This window comes from Phytophthora cinnamomi, assembly GCF_018691715.1.
Source record: "Phytophthora cinnamomi strain GKB4 chromosome Unknown Contig53, whole genome shotgun sequence".
In the NCBI taxonomy this organism is placed as follows: Eukaryota; Oomycota; class Peronosporomycetes; order Peronosporales; family Peronosporaceae; genus Phytophthora; species Phytophthora cinnamomi.
Window position 1 is genome coordinate 3,616,215 of NW_027150986.1, and position 15,258 is coordinate 3,631,472.

A 15,258-nucleotide genomic window follows, 5' to 3' on the forward strand; every position below is an offset into this window, starting at 1 on the left:
CCCGGAACCAACACATCTTTTTCTTCCGACGTCGGCAGCATTGCCGACGCGGGTTTCACTTGTGCGCGCCCTCGCGCACTCCTTGGGCACTCCGGGACAGCAGCGTTAAGCGCTGTCTCGACTGGTGAGCCGCGTGCACCTGCTGGTGCGTGCGCTGCGGTAACAGGGCCATCGCTCTCTGTTCCGCTGTCGCGTCCGAAGCGCACGAGCGTGCGCTTCTTCCAGTCTATCACCGGATCATGCCGTGGCTTGCACCGCATGCCCATTACCACGTCGAACTTATCGTCCAGGTCCAGGACGATAAAGTGTTCGACAAACACTCGTTCTTTGTACGAGAAGCGCACGTTCACGACGCGCTTCTCGGTCTTTACGATGGCACCTGTTGCCAGTCGTACCTCCAGAAGACTTCGAGGTGTATCTACCTCCTCGAAGTCAAGTCTCGGCAGGCTTCGTAGTCGAGCAAAGTTGTTCGACGCGCCTGAATCCGCCAAAGGTCGAAGAGAGTCACTCGCTCTCTTCGAGTAAACCTTCAAGATGACTAGGTTCGGCCTGTCATCTTGTTTCTTGCAGCGAGAGTTAGTCTCACTGGGGGCTGCAGTCCTCAGTGTCGCGTGCCCGATGTCGGCACGCGTGACTGCATTACCAGTAGGGCGCCCCGCGCCTACTGGATGCTCGCGTTTTTTGTTGGTCCGCGGTGATGCCTAGCATCGCCACGACGGCCACCTCCAGGGGGCATGGGAGCTGTGCACTCCCGTGCAAAGTGACCGATCCTTCCGCAACGGAAGCATCGCACGTTACCTCCCTGCTGCTGGTAACCAGCAGTTGTTGCGCTCGAGAGGTCCATTGGTTCCGGACCTCCCGTCCTCGCTACCGGGCGTGGTTGCGGCCTCGGCACGTTCACATGCAGTTTAGCCTGCCGCAGGCTAAACTCTTCTTGCATGGCAAGAGCGATCGCAGCTTCGAGAGTACTCGGGTACTCTCGGAAGAGATAGGTCATCACGGGCCCATCTCTAAGTCCTTTCATGAACGTGAAACGACCTTGGTCGCCTCGTCAATCGGGTTAGTCACGATATTTGAGACCAAGTATCGTGCGCGCTGCGCGTAAGCATGGACGTCATGCTTACCCTGCTGAAGGTCGAGGAACTCCGCCCTCGACCGGAACTCGTTTTGCGGGGGCTCAAACGCTTGTTTGAGCTCCACTTTGAACACTTCGTACGTGCTGAAGCACGTAGGATCGGAGAGTCGGCGTCCATACACCCAACTCCTTGCGCGTCCGCCAAGGCAGGACTTCGACAGCGGGTCGACGATGCGTCGAGCCGCTATGGCTGTGTCGAGTTCGACAAGCCATCGGAGGAGAGGCTCGCCCTCTCTTCCCACGTAATTGCTTACGCTCAACTTTAATGGTTGAGCACGCGGTATCGTCCCTGACGACGCCGTCACTGAGGAAGCAGCGTCACGCTGCTCCTTCATGATGAACCCCAGAGCAACACCATGTTGCTCCGTCGGCGATAGCGTACGCAGCATTGTAGCTATCGCCGCTTCTCCAATGACTGTTGACAGTCGTTGGAGGGCTTCCCAGTCTGGGTCAGACAGGTGGGGGCAGTCTGCGCGTGCAACATGCGTTGCAGGCGTATTGGAGTTTCCATGGGCACCTCCGTGCTCATGTGGTTCTCGGCTCCGCGTTCGTACACCGCGTACGAACGTCAAGCAGTCGATCGTTGGACGGACTACAAAGTGCTACCAGGTGTAGTGGGTCTAACTTGACTCACTACTTTAGCTTACACGTTGCGCAACGTGTACGAGGAAGCGTAAGTATTTAGTAATTACTTAGGTTAATTATATTTGAATACACAAATATGAGTTAAGTAAGATAGGATTCCAAGTGACTTAGATTAGGTAAAATGAGAACTGTATTGTTTGTAAATTGATCTTCCTCTAAAATCTGCTAAAAACTGTTTATCATCTATGAAAGGGGTTGGCAGCGGCTGGCTGTCAGAGCCCCGCTAATATGCATGTCTCTGATTGGTAGAAAGATGCTGCTTTCTACCAATAGGATCTTTGGGTATGTGTGGACCACTCATTGTGGTGGTCCATTTCAATGTATCCATTGGTGTGTCTTACACCAAGGTGAGGAAGTATCCAAAACTGTTAACAGATAACCTATCTGTTAAATTCACAAGTGGCTTGCAGCCACTTGTACGTGTAACCCCGTTACTAGAGCACGATTTCTATTCATTTTGTTCCTTTAAATCAGTACAACAAGTCCAGTCTTGTTTTATTGCGATTTGTCCACTCTTTGTTTCCCCCACCAAAGGTAATGGACCTGGCAGTGTATATAAGGTCCGTCCTGTCGAATACGCGGTACACCACTGTACGTGCAGTCAAGGTTTCTCACCTGTTCGTCCACTGGGGAGCTGGGTGGTATCCGTTCATGGCCAGGATTACGATTATTAGACTTGTACAACGCGATCAACGACGCCGAATCAGCGCCTCCACAGGCTTAGCAAAGTCGGCCTCTTGACCCACGGTGTTTCATTGCGCTGGGAATCCAGTTTGCCTCGCTCACTGGCGTTGGGCAGACCGAAATACACGACATTACCAAAGTGGCATGGTGCGGTCTTGGGAAAAGCTAACGCTACAGATGCTCAGTCGACAGGTTTGACGTTGTGAGGTCGTACTTGGGTTGGAGGCGACCGATTGCAGACGAGTGACTGGAATTCGTCAATGAAAACCATAAAAGGAATCAGTGCCCGGGCTGTCTCAAACGCGCGCGTGATAACCTTCTCACTCTCGCCAATTTCAGCTTGGCTTGGCCAATATCGTCTCCGCAACTTCTTATTTCTCACTGCTCTTCTCCAAGTTGTACTTACCCAGGTGCGGTGAGCTAGCAGAGATGTTGCGGCGCAGCAGGCACGCCTGATCGTCGTAATTTTGGGCAGGTGCGACGCCGACCGCAAGCGCAACGACGACGGACGACTCGAACTCGAGAGTTTTTGCGAAGATGTTACCGAAGGGTCAAGCACGAGCGCAGTTACGGGAACCAGCTACAAAAGAAGATATTTATCTTACCCCGTAAATATCGACGCTGGTACGTGGTACCTACACAGTTTTACTAGTCGCACGATAATGAAAAAATCAATCCAATAAAAAAATGCCTCTGAAAGTACAGTCAATTTCTAAAAGGGTGCAGAGTGCGCCCTATTAGCGCTCTGGCTGTCTATATCACAGCTCCGTTAGGATTGTTCCAGACATCGTCCATTTGCCTAAGTACAGTGATTTACTAAAAGGGCGCTTATTACGCCCTTTTACATGAAAATAACTATAACTTGTATAGTATAGTTTAGGTAAGAGGGTCACGAATTTCGTGACCCTCGTGACGAAAGGGTTAAGCAGCAACGTGATTAAACTAGTGACATACCCAAAGGTCGTGTAACAGCAACCGGGGGCATTTAACGCTTCGGTAATTTAAATAAATTACCGTTTAAACTGATCAAACGGTTTTATATGGGTTTTGGACGGCGCCCAATAAAGGCTAAATAAACTACAGTACTGTAGGTGCTGCCCATTTTTGTGCATTGGACCTGGTTGAAGTGGCTTATGAAGCACATGGCTATTATTAATAATACATAAGTTCAGTGGTTCATGCCAAAATAGAGTCAGGATCCTGTTTCTATTGCAGGGCGGCGTCGCAAGCCATTCTTGACCAACAGCGCGTCCAGCGACGTCTCCAAGCGCATCGATGCGATGCCCACGGCGTCGGCCCGCCGATCGAGTGCGATGCGATGACCACGCAGTCTGCCGTACATGGCGGTCGGGGCTGGATTGTCGATACGACACCCCCTCTGCACCGCGCCCCGGTGCAGGTAGCTAATGGCTCCGGTGCCACGCTCTGCGCCCGATCAGGCGCCGGCGGCTCCGGCCAGTGACCGGCTCGCCAGGCTCCGCCTCGCCAGCGAGCGCTCTGCAGTCTGCAGTGCAGAGCCTGCGGGGTGTGTACGAGGCTGGTCTGAGCTGGGACACGATCACGGCCGCCATGTCCGTCAACGTGGAGCGTCTGCCGTCGGGGCGAGCGCTGATGTAGCGAGTGCGGGCCAGCGCGATCGAGCACCGAGCCCTGAACGCAGTGGCGCGACAAGACCCGGGGGCAGTGGATAGATCAGACGGGCGCCGGCTCGACTAACCCGTGAGCGCAAGACCGACATGAGATGGCTGCTTCAGCCTTGGCGAAGCCTCACCGTAACGAGATTAGGCCCGCTCCACGAATCGTGAAGCGCGGCCGCGACCCTGTCGGCGTCTAAGCGAGCGAGCGAACAACGGTCGAGATGACCATCCGTGCGGGCAATGACCCGCAGAGTGGAGCGGCGTCCCGGTCCAGCTGGAACGACGAGCGCTTCGTCGCTGCTGCGCTCTGGCCGCCACCCCGGACAGCGGGTGTCTTGAGTCAGGAGGAAGTCGGCAAGGAGGGTCCCCGTCAGGCTGCGGCAGGCACGGTCGCGGATGATTTATCGCGGCTGCAAGAGCCCTCGCGCTTCGACGGCGTAGCTGGCAGCGCACCTAGCATCTGCGCCTCGCATATTTTGCCGCTACCCAGCACGCACACACGCTGAACCGGCCGCGCTCGGGGTGTCATCCTTTCAGATATTGGCGATGTCGCCACCGGCCGCCGCGCTTGCTCCATCTCGGCACTGCGCAGTTGCTGCTGCGACTGTCCTCGGCCCCGCTGGACCGCTCGCTCGCGACGCGCGGTGCAGTCATATCCCCCTCCCTACGCGGCGGCATCCTTCCGTTCGCCCCTGAAAAAATCAGCGGCAGCAGGTTTTCTGCATATCGGAGCCCAAGAAGGCCATCCATCCTCCGCTCGTCGACAGCTTGAAGTCGCGGCATCCCCGTTCGTGTTCGCGAGAGAGCACGACGGACAAGCCCAAGCCTGCCTGCAGCCTACTGCGGTGACCGAGAGCGCGGCGCGGAGCGACAAGAGGACGAGGAGAGCCTATCCTCCCGCTTTCTCCGACTTCGCGCCGGCCGGCACCGCTCGGCCACTTGCACGCAAACTGCCGAGCAGCCTGCTTGGCACTGCCAGTTGGGGCAGTTCAGCAGCACATACCCTGCAGCAACAGCCGGCCGGCCTAAAACGCCCACATCAACAGCGCTCTCTGCAGTGAGGCCAGCGGGGCCCGAGCCCCGGCGCCAGTCCGCCCAGCCTATCTATGCGGCACCGAGGCCGCTGCAACTTGCAAGTCGAGTCGAGCCCTCCGCATCGACGACTGTAGTAGCTTAGCAGCGGCTGTGCTGGCGGTGGCGGCCTCGATAATGGCCACAGCGGGCCGTGTGGCCGTATCGACTGGCACCGCGATCGCTCGCTCCGTTGCGGTGGCGGATTCACGCGGCAACTGGCCACGGTAGACAGGCGTGGGCGCCATAGTGAAGCCCAGTGCGCGGTGGTCAGCGTGGCGGATCCCCTTTCCAAAATAAAGGTGATCCGCGCCCGGGCTGTGCACTGCGCGAGCGCCAAGATACACGCGCTGCTGCTGGTAACAATGGACGCTAATAGTGCCTCGAGGCTCGCCGTCGCGGCAACCTGCGCGCTCGAGTACGAGTACGAGTGTCGTAGCCGCCTTTCAAGCTGCGAGTCGAGCCTCTCTCCCTCCTTCAAACACACTTCAGCTTCAGCGCCTGCAGGCCGCACTCTCTGCGCACATGCGCGTTCTCGGCCGAGTCCAGACCGCATACTGAAACCAAACGCCAAAAAAAATCCGACCTCCCGCCCGATACAACAGTGCGGCGCTGGCGTAAGCTTCAGCGGCTTCGCACTTCGCAATTTCCCAGGCCGCAGCTCCGAGTCGCACGCTCTCGTCTGCGTGTGCTGTGTCCCAATACAGCAGCGGCTCCTTCCTTCCTCCGTCACTTGCAGTATAGTCAGTTCATGCAGCTCCAGCTCGTGTCCTGCGACGACCTCGAGGCCGCGCAGTCGAAGCTGCGGCCCAAGCGCGACTTCGAGTCGGCCGCCAGCGTGCTCAACGCCCCGCGGCGCGCCGAGCTCTCGCGCCAGCGCCACTGCGTGGACTTCGAGCACCAGACCATCGAGCTGCGCCAGGCCTTCCGCACGGCGCCCGAGCCCGTGACGCTCGAGTCGCCGCCGCGCCACGCGAGCCCGAGCTCCATCCTGCGCACGCGGGCCACGTCGGCCAGCCTCCCGCCCGCCGCGCTGGGCCTCGAGCGCAGCGCGGCCAGCAGCGAGAGCAGCGACGTCACCAAGGACAAGGCCAAGAAGAAGAAGAAGGTCTCGTTCCTGCAGACCGAGCCCGAGCAGGAGCTCGAGCAGGGCGTCGCGGCCAGCCCCCGCGGCCAGTGCAGCTGCCAGAGCCTGCAGCCCTCGGGCGACGTCAAGGACATGCCGTCCCCGATCCACGCGGCCTGCAGGAGACGGGAGCTGCAGGCGCTCAAGCACCTGCTCAGCTTCTACTTCGGCGCGGACCTGATCAAGCTCGTCAACTCGAGCTGCGCGTGCGGCCGCACGCCGCTGGAAGTGGCCTGCGAAACGGGCGACGCCCGCATTGTCAAGCTGCTGCTCAAGCGCCACGCGGACCCGAACGGAGCCGGCAGCGCCACGCCCGGCGCAAAGCAGACGCTGTCGAGCCACATCCGCAACCACAGGAGACGCAGCGTGGACCCGATGCTGACGCGCAAGCGGAGACAGCGGACTTGTCTGGGCATCGCCTGCAAGAACCGCAAGACGGACATCTTGGAGATGCTCATGCAGTACGGCGCGCGCATTGACGAGGAAGCGCTGGTGGTGGCAGCTAGTCGCGGCCACGAGGATGTGGTCCGCACGTTGGTAGGCTTCGCGAACGCAGACGCGAAGAAGAAGGCCAGCCCGGTGCACCAGCTTTTCCACAAGAAGGGGGCAGAGGCGAATGAACGCACGTACGTCCCGTTGATATCTAGCTCCACGCTGCAGAAGGCGTGCTCAGCAGCGGCGGCCGAACACACCGAGCTGATCCGTGTGCTGCTGGGCGACGGCAAGAATGCCACCTCCAGACAGAGCGTCGTGAAGTGCGCGTTCGACGCCGTGAACTTGCCCGACTACCGACTGTTGAAGTGCCTGGCCAAGACGTACGAGACCCGACTACTGCTGGATGCGCGCGACAAGACCTCACAGAGTTCGCTGCTGCATGCGGCAGTGAAGAACGGCAGTGCCAAGACGGTGCTACTGCTGATCAAGATGGGCGCCGACGTGCGTGCACAGGACGGCAGCGGCATCCCGCCGCTCTACTTGGCCTGTGCTCGCGGCCAAGAGGTCGTGGTGCAGACTCTATTGGAGAAGGGCGCCAAGTGCACGGCTGTCGGCCCAAGTGGCGAGACGCCGCTGCACATTGCGGCCCAGGAGAACCAACTGGCCTGCGTGAAGCTGCTGCTCGAGGTCGGTAAGGTGCCGGTGGACGACGTGACCCACGATCGCTGCACGGCACTTCACCTCGCGTCTCAGCGTGGCAACACGGCGGTGGCCGCCTGCCTGCTGGACCACGGAGCTAACGTGGACGCCATGACGGTGGGCAACGAGTCGCCGCTTCTCAAGGCCAGCCGCATGAGCCAATTCCAGACCGTGAAGCTGCTGCTGTCGCGCAACGCGAGCACGCAGCCCGTGCTGACGTCGAGCACATCGGAGCAGAAGATGGCGGTCGCTGGCAGTGAATCGTTCGCGTCGTCGTCGTCGAACTCGCCCGGTTCGGCGGCGCAGATTTCGCGGAGCCGCTCGTGGTCATCGTCCGGCAACGGCTCGCAGCGGAAGAGCAGCAAGAGCAGCGAACGCATTTTCATCGCCAAGTCCAACACGCACACATCGCTCAAGCACTGGCTGCGCTCCGTGCTGAACAACTAAGGCAGACGGGCATCTTCCCCCACGCGAACGCAGCGTGAGGGGCAGCCGCGTGCGTCAAGTTATGAATCAGGCTTCCAAGCAACAAGCAACCAAGCCGGAACCACCCGCAGTATATTATTCCCCGGCAGGCCGCTCAACGAAGAAGGCCGTGTATCGATACTAGATATGTAGATCCACTAATTTACCACAATTTTGATTATTACCCTCGTCTCGACAATGCATTGTGGTCAACTTCACCTTCGGCACCACCACCATCAACGTCAATCGAAGTGAAGCCATGACGAACAACGATGTGGATCCGGATGCAGTGTAGAGTCATGTGAACTGTATCCTGCCGCTGCTCATGCGAGCTGGAGGGATCCATGAATCTGCATGTCTCCAACTCGTACCGCTGAATCATGGACAGGCGTTGGGATTCACAAGTTGGATTGAACCTTCAACGAGCAAAGCTTAGTATATTACGAGGCAACTTTAACATCAGGTCTTTGTAAATACCCCAGCGAGGACGTGGCTGTGTATCTGCCGCCACGACATCTACCACGGACGCCGAGCGCTTATACGAGCCGCGAGAAGAACGGGTCCTTGCGGAAGCTCTGCAGAAGCTCACTGGTGCTGAACTGCAGCTTGACGAGCTGCTTCCGCAGCTCCGCTTCCGCGATGAGGCCCTCTTCACCTAGCGTGTCCAGCGCTGTCCTGAAGTCGCGCTCCGCCAGCGGCTTGAAGACGCCCGCGTCCTTGCTCACCTCACAGTAGCACGAGTACAGCTCGTCCGCGCTGAGGAGCGGCGTGGCCTCGCTTCCATTAGCGGCCGCCCGGTTGGCCGTCACGATAAGCAGCCGAGTTGAGGCGAAGAGAATCATCTGCAGGTTGCGCGGCAGCGACCGGATCGCCATCGCACTCTTGGACTCCAAGGCATGCTTGATGATACGCAGCGTGTCGGTGAGAGGCAGCGGGCGCGCCAACTCCTTATCGTCCAACGGGTTTTCGGAGTTCTCCTTGTCCGCTTGCTCTAGCTTGTGCTGCAGAACACGACGGCACGTGTCCACCGCGAGTCTGATGTCGCCGGTGGTCGACGCGATTTTGCGAGCGAGGAAGGAGATGCCGTGCACGCTGACCATCTTCGGCGCCTCCGTCGATCCGCCGAGGCGATCAATCAGAATCTGCTCGATGGTCTGGTGCTTGTATGGCTCAAAGATGACAACGCGCGGCGAGCAATCCGGCAACCGCTGCTGGAGCAACGGCAGGTGCCGCTCTGTGAAGTCCACTTGGTTAGCAATGCCAACAAGAATGAAACTGTGAGAAGCCCGGTGTGCCAGCTCGAAAAGCCGACACAGGTCGTTTTCGATGCCGTTGTTCTTCAAGAGAATATCAATCTCGTCCAAGATCAGGATCCTGCTCAACACATTTCGTCAATAACCACACTCAAATATCTAGCTAGCATCAAAACAAATAGCAGCGTACATAGTCCGAGAGCTCTTGAGCTGGCGATTCGTTGCCCGCTCAATGGCCTCAAAAAGCTTCGTTTTCACTTGAAAAGGACTTTTTTCGTGAAAGTCTTGGCAAGCTTGGTGAAGAGAGTGGATGCGTCGGCAAGAGCCATCGCGTTGATGTGGGCACGGACGAGTTCTTTATCGGCTTGGTCGGGGCAGCATTCCTACACAAACAAAGTGAGTAAGTTCACACGACTTTGTCAAGAACGTGATGCGACGCTTACCCGGTAGAGCTCATTGATGTCGGCTTCCGAAGACTTCAGCAGCGCTGTCTTGCCACACCCCGGTGCGCCGGAGATGTACATACTGGTCTTCTCCTTCTCTTCGAAGCAATCACGGAAGAAAGCACGAATTTCACCGAACTCCTTCTCGCGGTGACGGAAGTTGGCAGGGATGTAAGCCGATGTCAGCTTCTGAATCGCACCCAACAGCATCGAGTGTGGCGAGTCCTCCTTTGCAGGCTCCATCGTTACGTCATTGTCGGTGCGTTCAACACGCTGGACCGGTTTCTCCTTCCTCGCAACATTCGGCGAAGGCGTGAAGCTGTTGGCAAGGTTGCGTAGAGGCTGACGCCCGTTTCCATTGCTCACATTCTCTTTTCCCTTGACTCCAGCAGCATCGGGGGAAATGGTGTCACCCATGTCTTCATCATCAGAGCTGATGTAGTACACGTTAGTCGATCGCTTCTCAGTCGGGGTTCGGAAGAGCGAAGCGTCTTTGTACTTCTTGTTTCCTTGCCGCGGGCAGGGTTTTCTCCTCGCGCTTTCGCTTTTGGACAGGGGTAGCTGTGTCAACGTCGCTGTCGTCCAAATCTTCGTCGCTCGAGTCCATGGCGGCCTGAGATCTCACACGAGCTGCCGTCTTATCCCAGATGCCACTGGTCTGCAGATATTCGATCAGCAAGGTCTTGCCCTGGAAGTAGTCCGTTCCTGCCACACCATCCTTGATGGTATCGCAGTGGGGTTTGAAGTAGTCACACTCGATACTGCCCCAGCGGTAGTGCCAGCCGTCCTCCTCCGAAAGAACACGCCAAATCTCGCCAAACTTCACCTCGGCGAGAGTGGTTTGAGACGACAGGCCCGAAGCACCACGAGCCTTCGACTTGGAGCGAGCACGGCGGAACCGACTCACAGACTTAGAACGAGGCGGCTCCACCTTCTTCGCTGTAACCTTCTTCGGTGCGGACTTCTTCGACTGCGGCTTCGGGGTGGGCCGCGAACGAGCATTGGCCTTAGCCGGTTGGGTATTGCGGACGCTGTCTTCCTCACCTTCACTGTCGCTATCGCCCATGTAATACCTAATGTGCTCTTCCTCCAGCTTTACGCGGATGTGCGAGTACAGACCACTTTCTTCGAGGTACACTTCGAGTTCCTCGCGGCCTCGGAAGTAGTCCTCGTTGGGCTTTAAAGACTTTGCGTCTTTTGTCTTGCAGTACGGCTGGTAGTAGTTCCACTGAAGACCCCCGTTTTTCCAGTACCATCCGCGATTCTTCAGCTCATTCTCAATCTTGCCGAAGGCCATCTTGAAAGGAGGGATGACCAGCTTCGGCTTGCTTGTCTGCATCTGCTTTACGACCGGTTTGGATTGCTTAGAAGGCGCCTTGGTGACAGCCTTCGAGGGTTGCGGCTTCGGTGCAGACTTGCTGGAGGGAGCAGCGAGCTTTTTAGCAGGAGCACTCTTCTTAGCAGGCGCACTCTTCTTAGCAGGTGCTTTCTTCACGGGGACCTCCACTTCCTCCTCACTCTGGTTGTCTTCCTCGTCGTCGCTCTCGTCTTCGCCGGACTCTTCGTCGACAACTTGACTCAGCTCTTCGCTCTCCGACTCGGACTGTTGAGGCTCCTCCGTCTCAGCCTCGGACAGCTCGGGTTCCTCCATCTCGACATCGGCGTCCTGCACCGTGTCGGCTGTGTCTTCTCCCTCGGAAGCCGAGCTGATCAGGCCGCACTCTTGCAGGTACTTGGCCACAGCCTGGGCCTTGGAGCGGAAGATGGTGACGTTGGGCACCCACTGGTCGAAGGGCATGTCCTTCTTCTTGTACAGGGTCTCGGTCGTGGTGGCCATGCTCTCCCAGCCGCTGGCGGCCGCCATGGGCCAGATGAACTCGGTCATCTCGGAGAAGTCCTTGCTGCCGTTGGCCTCGTCGGCCGCCGCCTTGACCCACTCGGTCAGGAAGCCCGCGCAGGCCTTCTCGAGCGAGTCGAAGAGGTTGACGTTGGGCACGAAGTCGAAGAAGCTGGTGCCCGGCATCTTGTACAGCACCTGGCCGTCGCCCTGGGTCATGGTCTCCCAGCCCGCCTCGAGCATCTGCTGCCAGCACTTGGCCACCATGGCCGTCATCTCGGGCGTCTTGAGCAGCCTGGCCACGTCGCGCCTCCTCCTGTCCTCCTGCGAGGGCTTCTGGGCCTTGACGGGCGTCGTGGAGGGCGACGCGACGAGCTCGCGGGCCACCTCGGCCCGGCCCGTCCTGTGGGCCTTCTTGGCCATGGTCAGCAGCGTCACGAACAGCTCGCCGGCCTGCTCGTCCGTCTGCACGTCGCGCGCGAACGTCTCGGCCTCGTCGCAGGCGCGGCGGAAGCAGGCGTTGCTCTGCGCACGCGCGGCCACGTCCGCGGGCACCTGGAGCTGCGCGCAGAGCGCGGGGAAGTCGTCGGCCGCGGCCCAGGCGGCCAGCGCCAGGTCGTCCTCGTGCGCCACGCACAGCTGCAGGTTGGGCGCCGAGCCGGCCGCGCCCACGTGGCAGGCGCGAGGGCCCACGCCGAAGAAGTACAGCACGCGGTCCTCGTCGTCCAGCGCCGGCTTGGCGTTGCGCAGCGCCCACACGTCGTGCGTGTGCGCCACGGCGCCCGAGTAGCTCTTGTACACGCAGGCGGGCCACCAGACGGGCATGCTGCGCAGCTTGGCCCAGCACAGCGCGGCGCGCGCGTCGTGGGAAGGCGCCATGGGGGCGATCGGTAGCTGCTGTAGCTGCTAGGCTCGAGGCTCGAGGCTCGAGGCTTGAGGCTCGGAGGGCTCGCCCTTGTAATTGCGGAATGGCTCGAGGGCGGCCAGGAGCTTTTGAACCTTTGGCGGGAAAACCGGAGTATACGCGGCCGGATGTGCGTTTGAATATCCAAGGTATAGTATACGCGGCTTTCGCGCCAAAACGTTTTGGCCAATGAAAGACGAGCGCACAGTTGTTTCAGGGACGGACAGTGACAGCTCGTATGAAGACGACGTCCCGGAAAGACTGGGTGCCCGTTAACAATAGCAATTCCGTAGCGCACGTCCCGCCTGAAAACACGTCCGAGGGCTCCGAGCCAAGCGCGTCAAGAGCCCGCACTTCTGAGCTGCCATGGACGCGCTGGACCTGCTGATCGGCGGCTTCCGCGCCGAGCCGGCAGCACCGCCGTTTGCGCACGAGGAGGCCGGCGCTGAGGCGGCGCAGGAGGAGAAGCGAGAGGACAACCCGAGCAGCAGCAGCAGCGGCAGCTCCAGCGACAGCAGCTCCGAGGACGAGCCCGACGAGGACATGGACTTCCCCTGCACGCAGCTGCTGGCGCCCGCCGACGAAGAGGCGAAGCAGCCAGAGCCGGAAGCGCCGCTGCCTGTGTCGGTGCCGCAGCCGCCTATGAGCCCCGCGGCGGCCGCCCGCTCGCCCGTCAAGTCTCGTGCGTCGCCCGCCAAGGCCCGTGCGTCGCCCGTGAAGCCTCGTGCGTCGCCCGTCAAGGCCCGTGCGTCGCCTGTGAAGCCTCGTGCGACGCCGGCTAAGACGCGCTCGTCGCCCGTGAAGATCCGCTCGCCGGCCAAGCCGCGCGCGTCCCCGCTCAAGGCTCGCTCGCCTGCCAAGGCCCGCGCGTCGCCTGTGAAGGCCCCGCGGCCTCCCGTGGCGCCGACGCCGCTGGTGGACAGACTGGTGGAGGAGGAGAAGAAGCAGGAGAGCAAGGAGGAGGAGAAGGAGGAGAAGGAAGTGGACGCACAGGACGACACGCCCGAGGAGTTCCGAGCCAAGGGCGCGGAGGGCAAGTTCACGAGGGTGTTCCCCGTGGTGGCGAAGCTGGTGGAGACCGGCGGCTGGCAGATCGCCCAGGGCCACAACACGCTCTTCTGCGCCATGCCGGGCGTGCAGTTCTTCAACTTCAAGCCCAACATCAACGTGTTCGACTCCAAGATCAAGGCGTGCTGGAAGTTCATCCAGATCGCCGGTGAGAAGAAGGAGGACAGCGAGGACCAGGAGCTCTGGGACCTGCTCTGGCCCATTGCCCAGAAGGAGTTCGGCTGGTTCACCATGATGTGCGGCCCCGAGACGTGGTACGTCAAGCCTAACACGAAGTTCGAGAGCTTCCTGCCGAACGAGACGATCTTCCAGACCAAGAAGCGCGCCGTGCTGAAATGTCTGGCGGTCGAGGTCGGCGATATCGAGCTGGGTGACTCGGCGGAGGGACACCAGGTCATCGCCTTTGCGCCACGCGTGGTGCAGCCGACACCTGCGCCTGCTCCGAAGAAGGTCAAGACGTCCTTGTTCAAGACCCCGTCGCCCGCGGTGAAGCCTGTGAAGCGGACTGCCTCGAACTCAAGCATGAACTCCAAGTTCATAACGCCTACTCAGCGTGCGTCGCCCAGCTCGACAACCACCAGCGTGAAGCGCAAACTTGCGTCGTCTGCGTCAAAGCTAAAGAGCTTGTCATCCAAGAAGGCGAAGGGAGGTAAAGCTGGTGCGAAGAAGCCAGCCACGAAGAAGAAGAGGAAGAAGGGTGTCTGACACAGCATCGGACGTCAGCAAAGCGGATGAATTCAACTTCACTCCCCGAATTCCGATGCTCCTTCGGAATCGTGTATGCGAAGCTGCAAGATGAAGGCTGGCACCACAGGTGCGGAACGTTTGAGTACGACTACTTTGCGCCAACATACACGGAAGCGACGAAGCATGAAGATATCAATTACTTCCAGTCCCAGGCGAGTTTAGAGAACTTCCTCAAGGTGAGCGGCACATGGCAGCGCATTGAGGATGAGCTCCGAGAAGAGCACGATCAAGTAGTTAATGAAGAACGTGAAAAGGCGTTGGAGCGACACCACCAGCGACTGGAGCAGCAAGCAGCAAGAAAGAGAAACCTGGCGACATACAGTGCTCCAGTTCTAGGACAAGCTGCGCCTGCCCCGCTGCCCCGAAGCCGAAGGCAAAGCCGAAGAAAGTCAAGAAGGCCGCTCCCAAAAGGACAGCTACTCCTCCTCCTGCACAAACTTTATACCAGGCTGAAGTCGAGGCTGCCAGGGCTGCTGAGGCTGCTGAGGCTGAGGAGAGGATGTCCAGACTACCCAAGGTTAAGTTTGGTACAGTTCTGAAGAAGCTCATCGGCCGTGGTTGGTATTACCGACCTGGTCGATTTGAGTACGACTACTTCAAGCCAAGCGCCAACCCGAAGACAGCAGTATCGGGTGAAGACCGCTTCGAAAGCACTTCCGCCCTGGAGATTTATCTGAAGACGACAGGGCTGTGGGAGGAGATTGTAGAGGAGATAGAGCGGGACGAGCTCGACAAGATCGCTGCTACGCATCCTGCTATCGTGAATCACAATTACGCGGAGCCGCCAACGAAGCGTCCCAAGCTGGCGTCACCGCCGCCCGAGTCGGCTCAGTCTCCGAAGCGGGCAGTGAACGGTGGTGTCCCGAAGGAGGACGTGAAGGCGATCACCAACGACATCTGGGCCAACTCGCACGAGTTCGACTTCAACGAGTAGGCTCAGGATACCGCGTCCGGTCGTATCGGGCGCACGGAAATGATCCTGGGTAGACGACGGAGAGCATGGAGATAATCGATCAAGTGTGCTAGATTCAGGGAAACATTTGAGATTAGTAGGGCAGCAAGCAGCTCGCTAGCAGTAGTAGCAAAAGCGCCGCGAGACTCACTGGCAT

General features: G+C 59.2%; 5 protein-coding genes across 5 annotated transcripts; 3 read left to right on the plus strand and 2 right to left on the minus strand.

The window, feature by feature from the left end:
* Window positions 1-5,923: 5,923 nt before the first annotated feature.
* On the plus strand, window positions 5,924-7,879 carry IUM83_01040 (ankyrin-like protein; the record flags this gene model as incomplete). The annotated part of the gene is made up of 1 exon (XM_067924868.1): window positions 5,924-7,879. The coding sequence occupies one exon, from the start codon at window positions 5,924-5,926 to the stop codon at window positions 7,877-7,879; it is 1,956 nt and encodes a 651-aa protein (XP_067789170.1).
* Window positions 7,880-8,433: 554 nt separating this feature from the next.
* On the minus strand, window positions 8,434-10,010 carry IUM83_01041 (Cell division control protein; the record flags this gene model as incomplete). The annotated part of the gene is made up of 3 exons (XM_067924869.1): window positions 8,434-9,271; window positions 9,409-9,533; window positions 9,594-10,010. 3 exons carry the CDS (start codon window positions 10,008-10,010, stop codon window positions 8,434-8,436), a joined length of 1,380 nt encoding a protein of 459 aa, XP_067788584.1.
* A 46-nt stretch (window positions 10,011-10,056) lies between these two features.
* Window positions 10,057-12,309, minus strand: IUM83_01042 (Cell division control protein; the record flags this gene model as incomplete). Its single annotated transcript, XM_067924870.1, has 1 exon — window positions 10,057-12,309. One exon carries the CDS (start codon window positions 12,307-12,309, stop codon window positions 10,057-10,059), a length of 2,253 nt encoding a protein of 750 aa, XP_067789171.1.
* A 391-nt stretch (window positions 12,310-12,700) lies between these two features.
* Window positions 12,701-14,107, plus strand: IUM83_01043 (Epidermal growth factor-like domain; the record flags this gene model as incomplete). Its single annotated transcript, XM_067924871.1, has 1 exon — window positions 12,701-14,107. The coding sequence occupies one exon, from the start codon at window positions 12,701-12,703 to the stop codon at window positions 14,105-14,107; it is 1,407 nt and encodes a 468-aa protein (XP_067789250.1).
* A 541-nt stretch (window positions 14,108-14,648) lies between these two features.
* Window positions 14,649-15,083, plus strand: IUM83_01044 (Epidermal growth factor-like domain; the record flags this gene model as incomplete). The annotated part of the gene is made up of 1 exon (XM_067924872.1): window positions 14,649-15,083. The coding sequence occupies one exon, from the start codon at window positions 14,649-14,651 to the stop codon at window positions 15,081-15,083; it is 435 nt and encodes a 144-aa protein (XP_067789172.1).
* Window positions 15,084-15,258: the final 175 nt, after the last annotated feature.